Source organism: Lonchura striata, chromosome 11, assembly GCF_046129695.1.
Source record: "Lonchura striata isolate bLonStr1 chromosome 11, bLonStr1.mat, whole genome shotgun sequence".
NCBI classification, from domain to species: Eukaryota; Metazoa; Chordata; class Aves; order Passeriformes; family Estrildidae; genus Lonchura; species Lonchura striata.
In genome coordinates this window covers 7,719,013-7,735,726 of record NC_134613.1, presented here as the reverse complement: position 1 = coordinate 7,735,726, position 16,714 = coordinate 7,719,013, and the positions used below count along the sequence as shown (strand labels likewise).

General features: G+C 46.2%; 1 protein-coding gene across 1 annotated transcript in view; it reads left to right on the top strand.

Moving 5' to 3' along the window:
* Positions 1 to 220: 220 nt before the first annotated feature.
* ZNF592 (zinc finger protein 592) overlaps positions 221 to 16,714 on the top strand; it is a 34,979-nt gene continuing 18,485 nt past the window's right edge. The window contains exons 1-2 of the mRNA XM_021554162.3: positions 221 to 296; positions 3,902 to 6,222. Coding sequence (XP_021409837.2) covers positions 3,910 to 6,222 — 2,313 coding nt within the window. The 5' untranslated portion in view covers positions 221 to 296; positions 3,902 to 3,909. The remainder of the gene's footprint in view (positions 297 to 3,901; positions 6,223 to 16,714) is intronic.

The window sequence follows — 16,714 nt, the reverse complement described above, 5'->3', positions numbered from 1 at the left end:
GCGGCAGGGGCGGCGGGGCCGGGCCGGGCCGTGAGCGCCTCTGCCAGGAGCCCCCGGAGCGAGAGCGGCGGGGATAAGGGAAGGGAAGGGAAGGGAAGGGAAGGGAAGGGAAGGGAAGGGAAGGGAAGGGAAGGGAAGGGAAGGGAAGGGAAGGGGGGGCGGTTCCGCTCTGCCCGGCCCGCCCCGCCCCGCCCCCGGCCCCACCCGCCGCCGCCGCCGCCATGTTGCGGCCGTTGGTGCCCGGTGCGGGGTGAGGCCGCGCGGGCCCGGTGGGCCCGGAGGAGCTGCCTGCGTGGGTGAGTCCTGCCCGCCCGCCCGGGCCCGGCCGCGCCGGGCCCGCCCCTCCCGCTGCCCTCCGCCCTCCCGCGCTCCCTCCCTCCCTCCCGCCGGCCCCGCGGCCGGGCGGTGCTGCCGCCCCGCGGGCAGGGCGGGCGGCCCCGCCGCCGGCGCACCGAGCCCTGCCGCCCGCACCGGCTCTTCCGGCCCGCAGGCCGCCGCCGCTCCCCGCTCTTCAGGTCCCTGCCCCGATCGGCTGCGCGGCCCGCGGCGGCCCGGCCCGGCCCGGCCCGGCGGCACCGGCACAAACTTAAGTTCGGCGGGCGGCCCACGTGCGGCGGGGCCGGGCCGGGCCGGGCTGTCAGCGCGGGGGGCGGCGGGGCCGGCCTTTGTCTCGGGTGGGGACGGCGTGGGATGGGGGTGGTGAGTGAGGGCGTGTGTGGGGGTGTGTGTCTCTGTGCGTGTAGGAGTGCCACGGGCCGGACCAGTCCCCAGCCCAGCGGCCCCGTTCGCACCGAGAGCCGCACCGGGCTCGTGAAACTTCCGCGGGTGTTGGAGCCCCGGGTCCCGCCCGCCGCTGAGCCGCCCGCCGGTCCGGCCCTCCGCCAGCCGCCCCGTGCCTCCTCCGCAGCCCTGACAGCGGCCTCTTCCCCATCCCTGCCTTCCCCGCGCTGCTCGGCTCCTGCTATCCCTGCCTCCCCTGGGATTCCAGTGTCATGCAGTCTCTGCATCCCCTCCCGGAGACACCAGCCGCGATTGAGCAGCCCTTGGCAGATGTCTTGCCTTGTACACTGTTGTTTTGCAGAATTACCAATATTTAGTAATGGCAATGTACATGATAAACAATCCCCTACAGCAGGGGATTGGAACTAGATGGTCATCAAGGTCCCTTCCAACCCAAGCCATTCTGTTTCCTTGGTGTAACTGGGGTTTCATGCTTCACTATTAAGTGGCATTCTCAAACCTCCTCCCTAGTTTCAAAGCTGCAGAGCATCTACTCCCAGTCTCCAGAAGTCCCTGGGAACAGCACTGGTAGCAGAAGGTTTGTAAGGACTGAGTGGAGGAAGTGGGTCCTGTGGTGCCTCTCCTTGACTTCTCTGTAGCATGTGGCACTGGGATTTGACATCCTTCCCCAGGGCTTTTTTGGATGCCTTGGAGCCTTCCAGGTTTCCTGATTCCTGGAGAAATGTGCTAGAGTGAGGCTGAGTTTGCACACTGAAATACAGTCTGTACTCCCTAAGTCCTTCTCCTTTGCTCACTTTATTCACCTCCTACTGCTTTGCAAGTCTCAACCTCCATGTTTTCATTGGCTCCTAAGCTTGGGTTTGCAGTCCTTTGCACAAGAATGGTGGAGTAAGGACAAAGGTCTTTATTTTCAGCTTTCCTCACAGGCTAGTTTACATAATTTCCTTTAATATCCTTTTTTTGTTTCTTATCTGTGGTCAGAAGTATATAGTGTTAAGTCAAAAGTTTAAATTTATGTTCTTTAAAAATCACTTCTGTCGATAAGATACTTATTCTCTAGAATCTGGGTCAAAACTTACTTTATTCTGAGAAAGTGTAGCTTTGTGTATGACAAGTTTAAGATGCAGTTCTGTGGAGAAATACTTTGGTAGAGACTTGTGCCCTCATGATTGCAAAGCCAGTAAAATGGTGTCTTATAAGACTCAAAGGCGAACACAAATCCTTCTGAAAAAGCAAGGTTTCATCCCAGTCATGGATATTTTGAGATGCTGCAGATACATGGGATTTGTCTTGCATTGTAAAACAGATGCAGAGAGGTGTTCCAGAGTGGGAAGGGGAAGGTCAAGAGTGATTGGCAGGCTCATTTTTCTGTGTACAAAACTCAGCCATGCCAGGTTATGGAATGAAGTGTCTTCCTTGCAGAAAGATTTGTGTGCCAGAAATTTTGTGTGTCTCCCAGCTGGTACAACTTTTCCCACCCAAAGGAATGGGAAGTTTCAGGTCCACGCCTTTGCCAGCTACAGTAATCTCTGTTGTTTCCAAAGTCCTTATCAGGTGCTGGGGATGTGGAGTGTGTGGATAATGTGGGCTTCCAGGGATTTCATGCCCAGCTGTGATTCCTTGAGGGACGTGGTGGCAAATTATTGCATAGCCCTCTGTGGACCTTCAGATTTGTGGTTTAATTTAAGAACAAGTTTAAGTTCAGCCACAGCAAGCCACTTTTAAGCCAAGTAAATCTCTGCAGTGTTTTGCAGTAGATTAACCAAAGCAGCACCTCTGGGACTTGTCTGGAGGAACGGCTGAGCTAAAGCTCAAAGACCATTACAAGTGATTTCTCCTGGCCCAGGAGTTGTTCCCCATTCCAGCAGCCTGGCCAGAAGGGTTGAGCTTTGTTTGGTTTGACTGTGATGCTTGACAAACTTCTAAACTGAATCGTCAATAATGACAGCAGCCTTAAATAGGGCCACTTTTGGGAAGGCATCAGATGGCTTTTCTCTCTCCCTCTGCCTTGCCCATGGTTCTCTTCTCTGCCTGCACCTCTGCTCCCAGTTCTTCCCCGTTGTCCTAGAACCCTGCCACCCCCTCTGTCTCCCTGGCTTGCTGCTGGCTTTGGCAGCATTGTTGCAGCCCAAGTCGAGTGTAGCAGAACTCACCTTGCGTGTGGATGCTCCTTGCCAAGCAGGAACTGGTGCTCTGCAAGTTCTGTTGACACATTTTGGTTTTTTCCCCCTCTCTTATGTACAGCACGCACCAGTTCACATAAATTTGGGGTTGAAATAAAATATATTAAAAGAATGGTGTATTAAACATTTGTGATGTCTCTGTATTGTAGCAGCTTGAAAATGTTTTGGTTTAACAGTGTAAATCCAGTATCCCCGGCAGTAGTGAACACAAATGTTCTAGTAATTCTGTGCTGTGAGTTTTCATGCATCTCACCAGAGCTTGATTATTGCTGTTGTAGGTTGCTGTGCTGAGTACTCCAAGTCCCCACTTCCTTTCTCAAAGAGCTTAGAAAGAAAGTCCTGGCTGGGAGCACAGTTTCATCTTACAATTTGGATATAGTTCTTTATTCTATCTTTGGGCGATTTTTGCTTCACATCATAATTAAGGATTGCCCCTGCTTCAAATAATCTTTCTTGGAACTGTTGTATTGAAATATATACTGAAGACTTCTATTATTTAAATTGCTCAGGGTAGGGAGTCATCTCACTTTTCAGGTCTGTGTCTCTTGGGCCACCTGTTTGCCCCTGCATTTCATCCTCGAGAAAAGACTGAGTTCTTCAAATGTGACATCTGTTGAGAAATCAGCAGTGATTGATGCTCTACAAAAACCCCACCCAAACAAAACAAGCCCCTCTGCTAATGTACTTCAAAACCTTCTGTTGAGGCTCATGATGATGGCTGGCTTTGGATTAGTGGTGAACCTGACAGGCTGAAAAGATGTCCCCTGCATGAGCGGGGTGTGGTTTCAAAGGCCATGCTTGTACCAGATCTGTTTGTGGGGATCCTGGAATAAGGGGATGCTTGCTGTCTCACCATGCTGCTTAAAGCAGCTCTGCCCACACCCCAGGCTTTGGGCAGCTGTAATTTTTGTTGATGCGCATGTTTGTCCATGGGGGAAATGTACTTGACAAAGTATTTTTTGTGCTTTTGATTGTAGCTTTCATCATGGGGGACATGAAAACCCCCGACTTTGATGACCTCTTGGCTGCTTTTGACATCCCTGATCCAACTAGTCTCGATGCTAAGGAGACCATTCCATCAACTGGGGAGGAGAGTGAGAATCACCTGAAGTCATCGGGAATGTGCATCGATGAGAATGTGTCCTTATCCCACTCTCTGCCTCCCTCTGATGCACCTGTTGTGAGTGTGATAGTGAAGAACACAAGTCGCCAGGAGTCTTTTGAGGCAGAAAAGGAGGGGAATCACCTTGGAACTGGGCTGTTACACAATGGGTTTCGTGGCTCTGATCTGCCAGCTGAGGCTCATGCTTTAGTCCATAATTATGGCAAGTTTGAGTCAACTTTTATTAATGGTGACAGCTCGAGAGGTTACTCTGATAAACTGGATGAATCCAAGTCAGAGCCTTTGCCAACATTTAGTCAGTTTAGCCCCATTTCCAGCCCTGAACCAGAGGATACATTCAAAGAGAACAGTATTGGGGATAAACCCAAACATGCTCAAACTCCCTACTTTCCACCACCTTCGATATATGTACCAACAGGGGCTTCTGTCCTAGATCATCTTAGGAAGGTGCCAGAGCCTGAATTAAGCATGTTTGATCAGTATTGTAAAAAGGAACAGAAGACAGAAATCCACTGCCAGCCAGAGAATAGGCTGGAAATGAGCAGGAGAGAGCAAGACAGAGCAGTGGAGAGGTTTGCGGAGTCAAACAAGGACTTGTTAGATACCAACAGCTTTCTTGGGGAAGGCTTGGTGTTTGGAGACCTCCCTCACAACAGTTTAGGAGATGGCAAGGGGTCTGTGCCCGAGCTAAACATGTCTTCATCAATACCACCTCGGCAGAGGCTAAAGCCAACTCATTCCAAGTTGTCATCCTGTGTGGCAGCATTAGTAGCTCTTCAGGCCAAAAAGGTTGTGTGTATTCCAAAAAGCGATCAGCCAAATTTTACCAAGGAACCTGGTCCTTTTAAAGATGGGACGAAGGGAAGTCCAAAAATGCCCAAGTCGCCAAAGAGTCCCCGAAGCCCCTTAGAGGTGGTGAGGAAGGCTAGCAAGCAGCCTGAGAGTCCTCGGAGTGTGTGCAGCGACAGCAGTGGGAAGGGCTCTCCTTCCATGGCAGCTGGCTCTCCGCCAGCTATTCCCAAGGTTAGAATAAAGACTATCAAGACATCTTCTGGTGAAATTAAAAGGACTGTAACTAGAATTTTGCCAGAGAATGATGAGTTGGGCAAATCTTCAGAAGAGTCACCTGCAGAAACCTCTTCTGCTGAAGAGTTTATCAAATCTTTCCCATCCCCTGACACTAGTGCAGTTACAGAAGGTGAGGCTGGCAGGAATTCAGCCAAAAATGGGGCTGCTGTGGCTATCCAGCTGTCAAACGTAATGAGTCCTTACTCAGACAGTATGAAAATGGATATTGCAAACAGCACTTGCACCGTGTCCTTATCTCCACTGCCAAACTGTGGTGGCGGTGCCATAAAAGTGGGGGTCAAGAGGCAGCAGCAGGGTACTGTGATGCAGCCATCCAACACGACCACCTCCAGCCTTCTTCCCAAAGCTGTGCACTTGGCAAATCTCAACTTGGTCCCCCACAGTGTTGCCGCTTCTGTTACAGCGAAGACATCGGCACAGAGGCGAAACCAGCCCCAAGTGACACAGATGTCAGTGCCACTGGTGCACCAAGTCAAGAAAGCTGCTCCTGCTGTCATGGAGGCATTCCATAAAGTGCTACACAGTGCCAATCCAGTGCCGATATATACTCCAAACCTTAGCCCCCCGCCTGACAGTAGTATTAATTTACCTGCCTCTGGGTATTGTTGCCTGGAATGTGGGGACTCATTTGCCTTAGAGAAAAGCCTGACTCAACACTATAGTAGGCGAAGCGTTCACATTGAAGTCATGTGCACTCAGTGTTCAACGATGCTCCTTTTTTTTAATAAGTGTAGCTTGCTTAAGCATGCACGAGATCATAAGAGCAAAGGGTTTATCATGCAGTGTTCTCAGCTGCTCATGAAACCAATTTCCATAGACCAAATGTTTTCACTTTCTCCTACAAGCTCTGCAGTCTCTCCAGCTTCTCAGACTTCTCTCTCGTCCTCTCCTCCACCTAAGTCCACTGCTGCTTCAGGAGGCGGGGTAGGGATTTCTTCAAGCACTCAGCCAGCCTTGCCTCTCTACACAGACCCACAGAGGCTAATCCGTCATGGACTTAAGTGTTTGGAGTGTAACAAGCAGGAGCAGGATTACATTTCTTTAGCAGCTCATTACCAGAGAACCTCAGAAGATAATGAGAGACTGGTAAGTCATCATTTTAATGTTATTAGTTAAATCTCTCCAAGTTTAAAGAGATTGTCCTCAAGGGGAAGAGTAGGCATCGTGGTGGCAAATGAGTTGCTCTGCCTAAAAAAGTGCTTATAGGGAGAATTTGGAATGCACACGAGCCCAGACGCGTGTGTGTGAGGAGATGTTTAATGTGTGCTTGCCTTCTTTCTACCCTCTGCCAGTAAAAAGAGCGTAGTAAGGAGACTGTGGAGATGCTTGAGTGTCAAAAAAAGGTGATGGACATGAAAGATCGCTTGGATGAGGCATGCAAAAAGCTGTAGGGGAGGATCCGTGGAGTGTTACCTGAAACAGGTTTTTGTGCTGTAAGTGTGGCTGGAGGACATCTGGCACAGTTGAACGTTGCCTTTCCTGGAACTGGTGCCAGAACCTTCTGTGTGATGCGTTGCACATCGGGTGTTATTGTTGGTGTGGTCAGCTGTGATTGGACAGGCCTGCTGTGGTATGTGGGGGGAAGGCTGGTCCTGGCTGCTTTTGCCCTTTGGCTGGTACAGGGTGAGTGGGTGCATAGCAGGGTTCTTGTTAGTGGCTTCCTGCCTTCCTCCTGTGCTGCCCTGCTCAGGTCTCCACCGCTGTTATGGACCTGGTAGGAATCCCCTTAAATTAAACTCTAGTTTAGGATTCCCCTGATGAAGAGAAGATGATTATTGTTGTGGACCAGGACCATACACTTTGATGATGACTTTTATTTTAGAAGATATGGTCAGTCTTGTTTAAGTGTTAACCAGTCTGCGGTTGAAGAGGAGGAGGACTCCTTATCTCTTTGGATGAGGTGAAAGCTTTCCAGGTAGGTGTGGCTGCCAGTAGAGCTGGCTCCCAAAGCAATGGCTGCAAAAAGCCAGGACTCCATGCCATCATCTGGGAAGATGACCACATCTCTGCCATGGCTATCAGAACACCTGCACTCTCCAGAGCCTCCCTGTGCTGCTTGAATGGCTTGCAGGAGTGTTGAGGTTGCTGTGGTCCCATTTAGATAGTTTGTTATCTTAAATTCATCAGCCACCAAAAAAAAATAGATTATGGCTGAAAGGTTTTGATGTCGTAAAAAATGGTGAGGCCAAAAGGGATCAGTGTGGCCACGTAATCAGGTTTCTTGCCTGAGGCAGGTCAGTGAGCACTGTGCTCTGTCAACACACCAACTTACTTTTCAACTATAATGTTTTTTTAGGAAATGTCAGCAGTCTGGCATTAAAACTTCCAGGAGAAGGGATACAGTGAATGCTCCAAAGTGATCTAAAATGTTAATCAGTGGCATTAAAAATGTACTTCCGTATTTCTGTTGTGGGATTATCAATTCAAGAGCTCCTTAAAGAGGAAAAGAATATGGGATAGTAAGTATTTTTAGCTTGTAATCAAATAATTTATTCTGTAACTTAACCAAGAATAGAGTTTACGCCTCTCACGTCAAGTAGTTCTGCTAGATGTGAGATTATTTTTGTGGCATTTTTCTGAAGAGAAGCACTGTGAAAAGAGGCTACTTTTGAGCTCCTGAAACCAGTTCCTCCCTGTTAGATCTTCCCATGCTTACAGTCCACAGGATGCATACACTGCTCTGGGAGTCCTTTTCCACTGTTCCCGGAACATCTGTTTCAATAAAGTTGTTACATTTCTAAAGGAAATGAGCATTTGTGCCCCGTGCCTGTAATGGTGTGTCTGGATTTAGCAGTAGCTGATGGAAACCATCCCACTGCCTTTTACTAGAGCCCAGGTGTTTGGTGTCACTGGGTTGAGAGGTAAAAGGATGGGTGAAATTCAGTGGTCTCATAGGGATCCCTGATTCTCTGAGCTGTCCAAGGGAAGAGCTATGGGTGACCTTCACATCGTGTGTGCCACGTGGATAACACAGTGTAGCTCCCAGCAGTATCAAGCTCTGAGAAGCTGAAGGTTTTGCATATAGGGTATTAATGAATGTCATACTATTAAACATGGTGTGAGGAGGTTGTGGGTAAAGCTGTTGGAATGTGTGTCATAAAGTCCTGGAATAGGAGAACATGGCCACCACTTTCTGAAAGATACCCTAACTCTGCATTAGGTTAATTCCTTGGGTTCTTTCTGGTTTGGTCAGAAAAAAGAGAAGTGTTGGTATAAGCAGGAAAGGATCAAGTGACTGATTTTGCAAACACTTTCTTACATGGTAGAAGTGGTTAAAAACTGGTTTCCATCTGCAGAGTTGAGCCAGGACACTTGTTTTTTGGTGCAGTGGTAGAAACTGGGTATAGAGAAATTCTTCCCTGTGATGGGGTGAGGCCCTGGCATGGGGTGCCTAGAGAAGCTGTGACTGCCCCATCTCCAGGAATATTCAAGGCAAAGTTGGATGGGGCTTGGAGCAACCTGGTCTAGTGGGAGGTGTCCCTACTCATGGCAGGGGCATGGAACGAGATGCCCTTCAATGTCCCTTCCAACCCAAACCAGTCTGGGATTCTCTGAAACTGGCTTGCTGAGGAAGGCATTGGTGTAAGACCCATAGTGAACATATTTTAGTGCCTTGGTAGTGGTTCAAAACCACTATGTCTACAGGGCAGAAGATGATGATTTACATACTGGTACATCTAATTAAAACCACAGTCCACACCAGTTGTCATTCTTGATCCACAGCAAGCTGCAGTGGTGGGAGAATCTGTCAGGATGCAGAAATAGTATTAATTGTTGTGGGCAAACGTGGCTATGAACCACATCCCTAGATCTCAAGAGATTAATTATCTAGAGTTTTATCATGATTTTGTGCATTTTGAACAAAAACTGTGTATTTCTTCCTCCATACCTGATGTCTATCTCACTGTGTTGAAATGCTGGTTTAGAAGTGGTGGTATGGGGTGTGATTGCCATAGTTTCTTGAGGACAGGAAAAAACTGCACTCTTGAGAATTTGGAAAAAAATTGTATTTTAAAATTTCTTATTCTATCTCAGAATTCAGGCACAAACTCTTTGCCATGCCTCATTGAGAAACTAGGAAGTACTGATGCTTTCCACATAAAGACTTGGCTTGATTTATTCCTTCTAAGGAGCTTCTAGAAGTAGCAGAGCAGGTCCTCTTTGTATTATGGCCAAAAGCTTTTAATCTGTGACTATTCAGATGCTTGGTACCAGATTGTCCCTAAAAAATGAGGATGCTTGGGAAGGGTAGGTGAATGTATACTGGAAAGAACAACTTCAGCTGAAGGGAAAGGATAAAAGCAATTTATCCACAACATCTGGGTTTGTATTAGAAGGTGGAAGCCTATGGAAAATAAGCCAGGTGATTTTTGATCCGTGTTCTTGAAAGCTTTTCTGTTAAATGACCAAATCTGCGTGCACATCCAGTGTGACTGTAACTTCTGAAGCCAAGCAGGCTTTGAAGTGCTCAGTTATGGTGCTTTTAACTCAAAATCTGTTTTGGACATGGCTTTGGTGTGGCACCTTGCTAAGAAGGGAGGGCTGATCCAATGGGGTTGATGGAGAAAAGAAGTAGCAGGAAAGAGAGTTATTTTTCAGTATGATGTTTTCAGTTACCCAGAAGCTGAAGGACAAGCACGCTGTGATAAGAGGCAGGAATGATTGGATTGGAGAGGGGGAAGAGCCTAAGCTGTCTCTGTTCCATGAGAAACCTTACCCTGTGCTGATACTGAAGACTTTTCCCTTTAATTGGAATTTCTTACTGTGGCTTTGTGAATTACTCTGACATTTTCAGGTTTCCCAGAGCTACTTGAAAGGGGATTTTTGTTTTTTCTCTTTCTTCCAGATGTTGGCTTGGGAAATACCTGGTGTTACACTCCTACATGGCTGTGGGTAAATCCTGCATAAATGGGATGGATAATTGTAAATTACTTTCCTAGGTGTGGCCAAAATGTGAGTGACATGGCTGGGTCACATTTCTATTGCAGGAAGGAAGAAAGATAGTGATGTGGTTTAGACAGCAGGGGAAGGAGGAGATTTGGAGCAAGTGGGAGGAAGAGAGGGGGATGATGATGTGGTTGAGAAGGTGCTGTGGTTTTCTAAAGGAAAGACCTTTACAAAAATGATGGAGAGCTTGACCTTAATGTTGTATTTTTAAACATGTACATGATTGCAGCTGCTCAGAGTGCAGCAGGGTTTATTTTGGTACAGAATATGTGTAGGATGAAGGCAGTTCCTCCCAGCTGAATACTGTGGTGGGATGGGATCTCTGTGGCTTGCAGGGAGGATACAGGCTTGAATAATCCACTTCAGAAACATAAATAACTGTGTTTATTAGATGTATGTTTTGAATGGATCATCTTAATGGACCAGAGTGACTTTTTTTTTGCAACTAGTGAGGCCAATTCTGCAGTTTTTCAAGCTTGTAAATCAAGTTGCTTGGTGGGACCTGTGTACTGCTTTTCCATTGCTGGACTGCAAGAAGGAAGCAGTGTGGGAATTTGAATTGCTGGCAGGTTGGATTTGTTCAAAACAGAAGCTGTGCTCTATGTAGGCATTATACTTGACAGATGTTGAAGAGGTGGTACCAGATGTTCCATGTAACTTCAGATCTGTTTGGTCTGATACAGTGGTGTGTTCTAGAGCAAGATTTTTGGGGGGTGAGGGGGGAAGGATATTTAAGTAGTGTAGTTTATGCCAAACTAATCTTTATTTTTGGAATAGAGAAATTAGTTTATCCTCATCTCCTTGATGTTCAATGAGATGTGTGTTAGAGTACTGCATGAATAATGGATGTGCTGGAGAAGTTGGATTGTGAGGTTGGAGCAGAATCAGGTAAACTCCCAGAAATAATAGCAGCTGGGATCAGGCTTTTGAGATCTCCTGAGGGGTTGTTTTGGGTATCTCTGGAGTTAATATTTGCATTAAGGAGACTTTGGAGGGTGACTGTGTTAAAACATTTGCTGAACCAAACTAAAAAAGTAAAGTCATGGGAAAATGGGGAGTATTTTTACAGGAGGTTCTAGATGATCTTGGAGATTGAGTAGGAAAGGTATTAAAAGCAACCAAAGGCAGGATTTTTGGTCTTGAGAACTCTTTGAATGACTGAGGTGACACAGCTGTGCAGGAGACTTATGTCTGCAGCACCAGTCACGGCTGTGGTAATGCTCCCTTGTGCTAGAAATAACCGAGTTGGAGAGGAGTGTATTTGTTTTGTTTACCAGGATAGACTGGAATAACTGAGGGAAGAATGACCAGAAATGGAAATACGATCTCTTAAGAGGAAATTAAAACCCTTTATGAGTTCAGTTTAGCAAAGGCCTGGTAAATGAGGTTGGATCTCCTTCAGCACTGAAGCAGACAAAGGATTAAGGTGAGTGTAGTGCCATTTTTTTCCCCCACTAGAAACTAAATCTGCCCTCAAGAAGTACTTCCTGTGCTCGCAGGAATTGCTCTGGGCAATTCATCAGCATCAGACAGTTTTCAGGGCTCAAATTACAGGAGAGGAACAAAGCCCATGCAGCTCCTGGTGCCTGCATTTTGGATGTGCTTTTCATTACATAGTGTTCTCTGTATCTACTCTCCACCTATATCTGGTGTGATCTTTGTAGAAAGGAGCTTTTTAATTTGGGGACAGTAATGATGCAAGAACAGACTGAAATAGATTTACATAGAAAATCAGAGGACAGTCTGTAATCATCACAGGAATGAACTCTGGAAGAGCTTTGCAGCAGAAGTAACGGAACAAAGTTTTGAGACAGAACTTATTTGTTATCTTGGCAAGGAGAGGCCAGTGTGCAATAACATGTGCAAGAATTAAAAGTACTTCCTGACCATTTTGGGCATAATTATCTATCTACTGTTAACCAGAGATGTTTAATCCTTTTTTCTTTTCTTTTTATAATTGACTTGACGACCCAAAATCCACCAAGGTATACTCAAATAAAGTTCAAAACATTAACTCAGGACCTCTGAGTTTTCTTGAACCTTTTGTTCTCCTTACATTTTTCCTTCTCCTTTTTTTGTCCAGTAAAATTTTTTCAGTGAGTTGTGATGTGTCCTGATTATGTACCATCTACACAAGTAATTTAAAAACAATTTTATTGCTGCCTTTTCTTTTTCTTCTTCCTTCCCCATCTTAAATCAATGCTTTATAATTTATTGGATAAAACTTGCCAGGAGCTAGTAGAACCACATGCTGCCCTGATAATTTCCCAGCAGCAAAAAAAGAAAGGCAGCAGCTGTATTTTTCCTATTTTTCTCTTCCTTCCTCCCTTTAAGTTCATGTTTTAATTTAGAAAACAAGAGGGTTGAAAATCAGCAAAAAATTTCCTTGGCCCCATAAAGCACGTTTTTCTCCCTGTCCCAAACCAAGAGTAATTAATGCAGTCCTTAAGTACTAGCAAGGATGGATTTTGTTTTTTATGGAAATTTTCCCTGTGGATTTTGTAGAAGCAAAGGGATGGAAGATGTTATGATGAAAGCATGTTGGGGAAATGGAGCTCCAGGCAGGGATTGCTGGGAGTGAAGACAAAGTGGCAGGATAGCAGAGCCTGCCCCTAAGGCCAACCCAGAGCATCAGGGTGAGGAGGAGAGGCTGGTGAGGAAGAAAAGCCAGGATGTGGCTCCATGGTTTCCTTAAATCAGTTTGTGATCTGTTGTCATGAGGGACCAATCCCACCCTCTTCTCCTTCCCCACCCACACCTGGTTCTGGTGGTCCTGCAGGCCCCGGAGGACTGAGGACAGCTGGAGGGAAGAGGACAAGGAGCAGGGTTGTGAGCTGGAGGCCAGGACATGGCTGAGAGTGAGGAGGAGGGGATAGCTGGAGACAGGATGGAGATGGGGCTGGAATCTGGTGTTTGCTGGCACTAAAGGGAAGAGTCTTGCTCCTGCATTCTTCTTCCAGCTGGGCACCTATGATGGTGCTCCAGGCAACCTGGAATTGTGACTGGAGAGCTCTGTGGGTGACAGGCAGGGGAATGAGAGCCCAGGTAGTGGTGATGGTCTGCTCTATCCTGCTGTGAGGAGAAGGTGCCCTCTGAGGTGTCTAATGCTGCTGCAGACACCACGCCAATAAACACAAACTACAGTCCAGAGAAGCCCTGGCTGCTGCATGCCTGAAAGAATTCACGGCCAGATTGGACAGGGCTTGGAGCAACGTAGTCTAGTGGAAAGTGCCCTTGCAGGGTGGAAGAAGGAGCAGAGGTCTTTAACATCACCACTGTAAGAAAAGAGAGGGAATGTGTCCCATGTAGCATGTGGAATCACACTGGAGACTTGAAAGTGGATGTGAAAAGTAATTTAATCCACTACACGATAATTTTTAGTGAGTGGCAGTTCAGATTTCTAGTTGGAACTCAGTGCTCACCCAGCCTTCCTCCTCACACTCTTCCCTGCTCCATCATGGAGTCCTTCCCATGGGAGAACAGTCTGTCACAAACAGCTTCGTCCTGAGTTCTTTCCACAGTGCAGTTCTTGAGGATCTTGAGGTGCTGCTCAAGGGCTCGGGTCTTGGCCAGTGACAGGTCCATCACACATCTCAGTCTGACATGGGAGCAGCTTCTGGTGTCTTCTCACAGAGGTCACCCCTGCAGCCCCTCCCAACCAAAACCTTGCCACGTAAACCTGGTACAGTGAGTCAAAAGAAAATACTTCAAAACTGAAATTCTTGACATTACAGCTGAGATCATAAAGAGAAAAGTTACAGATTTTGCAGATTCAGAAGGAAGCTGATTTGATACAGTATTGTCTAAGATCTGTGATGCTAGTGGATTTTTCCATTGCAATTCCACTTTGTTTCTCTAAGCTGTCGAGTTTCTAGATTTACACTGATGCTTTAACCAGGGATTTTTCCATGTATTAAAAAATGCATTTTGTGTTTATATAATGGCCTTAGTTTCCAGAGATAAGTTTTTATTGGAGTGCCTTACTGAAGGTTAAGCATCCTGGTGTTTTGGGATGGCTGAGATGTGTGTGTAGGAGTTGCTCTTGGTGCAGGTCTGAGGAGGACACTGGATTTGGGAGTGTTGAAAAGTTAGTGAGGTTCAAGGATACAAATACAAAATGTCAATGGGAGGAGGAGGGATGCAACAATGAGTCTGAGGATGAATTGATGTGAGGTGGGAGTGAGCTGAAGGTCAGGCATGCTCCCTCAGTGACATTGGCTCCTTAGGCTGACAAAATAGGCAGCTATAATCTAAGGAAATAACAATAGCTGTTGTGCTTGGATATGGTTAATTAGAATAAAATCTCTACATTAGGGTTCTCGGTTTTTCTTCTTCAAATGAATAATCTTGGGTTTCTGTTGAAGGGGTATTTTTCATCCATTAATTGAACATGTTAATGCAATGATGTGTGTTCATTTAGAGAGAACCTTGGCAGGAGTATAGTTCAGTTATCACAGCAAGAGCAGATTCAGTTCTCTGCCTGCTGCTTCTCAGATTGATAAAGTGTTGTGCAGCAATGCTGTCACCTGGATGGTTGAAATCAGTCAAAAACAGCCCTCCAAGCATCTGGAGCTTGACTGTAGCGTGGCCCACAACCAGTGATCCCAGAGAGATGCAGGAAGGGGGCAGGGATGAAGGTGTGCCAGCTGTGCTCCCAGAGCCAGCACATGGCACCACTGCAGTCCAGGCATCCCTGCTGAGGGACACAGGTGCTGGCATTGATCCCAGCAGGCAGGAAGGGAGAGCCACTGACAAGTTAAAGGTTAACTAAGTAGTAATTGGTCACTACTTTTTAATAGCAAGAGGATCCTGCTAATCTCTGTGATCCCTTGGCTACTCCAGCAGCTCTGCCTGGAGCAGAAAAATTTTAGCTTGCAAAAGGGTGGATTAGGAAAGAACTGGGGCTTTAGGGCACACTGGTAGGGGATTTTTGGTTTGAATATGTTAGGGGCAAGTATTCTTTGAAACATTAACAGTCTGCAAATACAGTTTCTGTTCTCCTATGACTGTTTAACTTTGAGTATTTAGTAATTTTTTTTTGAGATAATTTGTCTTTGAAACTTTACATGTTACATGCCATAGGGTTGCTGCCTAAGTCTTTTTTACTGAAGGTACATAATGATCATGTCAAGATGGGCCCTTGTAGTCTGGGGGCAGCTCTTAAGTAGATATGGACTCCATCACCATCACTTAAATCTGGAACAGCAAAGAGACTAAAACTGCTGGAATGTTTCTTTGTTCATGCCAGTTCTCTTTCCACGGGCACTGTCCAGGGCAAAACTGTGTTACTATAAATGCCCTGATTTGCAAACACATCTTTGGCCACAGGGTTGGGTTTAACAGGCAAACTTTTTTTGAGTAGTATATTTTTTTTCAATCTGTACTGTATCTCAGTGAATATTTAATTTTTTTCCCCTTTTGAAGAAGCTAATAAGTGAAAATGGGAATCAGCTTAAGTATTCCAAAATGGCTGAAGTTCTGAGCATTTGTCTGTGTGTGAATGTGACTTGTGGAAGAAAAGCCCAAATGAAATGTGGCAGGCAAACCAAAATTAAAGAAAATTTGTAATAAATAACTCTTGATTAAAGCGTAGGCTATGGGAGTATGAAAAACACAGACATTACACAACTGAATCCTGTCCTGGTAACATGTTTTAGAAATAACTGACTAATGAATGTCTCAAATTGCTGCCAGACTTCTTTGAAAAGTCATGGAAAACTAGGAGAGAGATAAAAATGTGACATCTGGAACCAAGTTATAATTTCTCATACGAAGCAGAAGAGTTGCAAAAGGAAGAACCATTCCATGTCCAAGATTAAGTATTTGGTGGGGAGCCCAGCATGGCTGCACATTGGCTCCTGACAAGTGCAGCAGCTCCTGGTGCAAAAGGGATGACAAAACCTCCTGTAATCCTCCTGGCAGGATGTCTGGTCTCGTGTCTTCTGCAGGTGTTGAGAAAAGGATGAGTGTGAGCAGGAAGATACCACTTAAGGTTTTTTTTTCTTTTACTGGAACCTTCCTCAGCTCTAGGTTCCTTGCTTGGTTCATTTTATTACCCTCGACCCTGCACATTCTTTTTTCCAGCCAGCCCTCGTGGTCAGCCCTTATCTACAACATGTTGAGTTACTAGGTTATGATCATCAATCTTTGCTGTTTAGCTTTCCCAGATACTTTGATGTTACTTTGAAGAGCTCAAATGCCAGCAGAACTTCCTGGGGACCTTGCTCTGTCAAAGGACTGCTTATTCTTCTGACCACTTACTTTTTCAAGCAAACTCCTTCTCTTATGTGGTGGTATCTTAGTTTCCTCAAAATCCTGTAGTGAAGGATGCTGCAAAGCTTTTTGGGAAATCCAGGTAGCCTGACCCATTGCAGCTCAGATCTTCCTTACCCATGTGGTTGTTGACTCCTCTGGAGAGCCTGGAATGTTCTGTGGGCCCAGAAGGGAGAAGCTGCATTGACTTTTCCCAAGTCCAGAATTAATGCTGCTTAAGGATGAGTGTTTCCTTATTCTTACTCATTTATCCTTGTGTCTCCTCTCTCTTCTTTGTCTATTTCCTGCCCAGTGTTTTGTCTCTTCCACAAGACAATCTGAATTTAGAGGCTTGGGCAGGTTTATGTCCCCCCTGTGG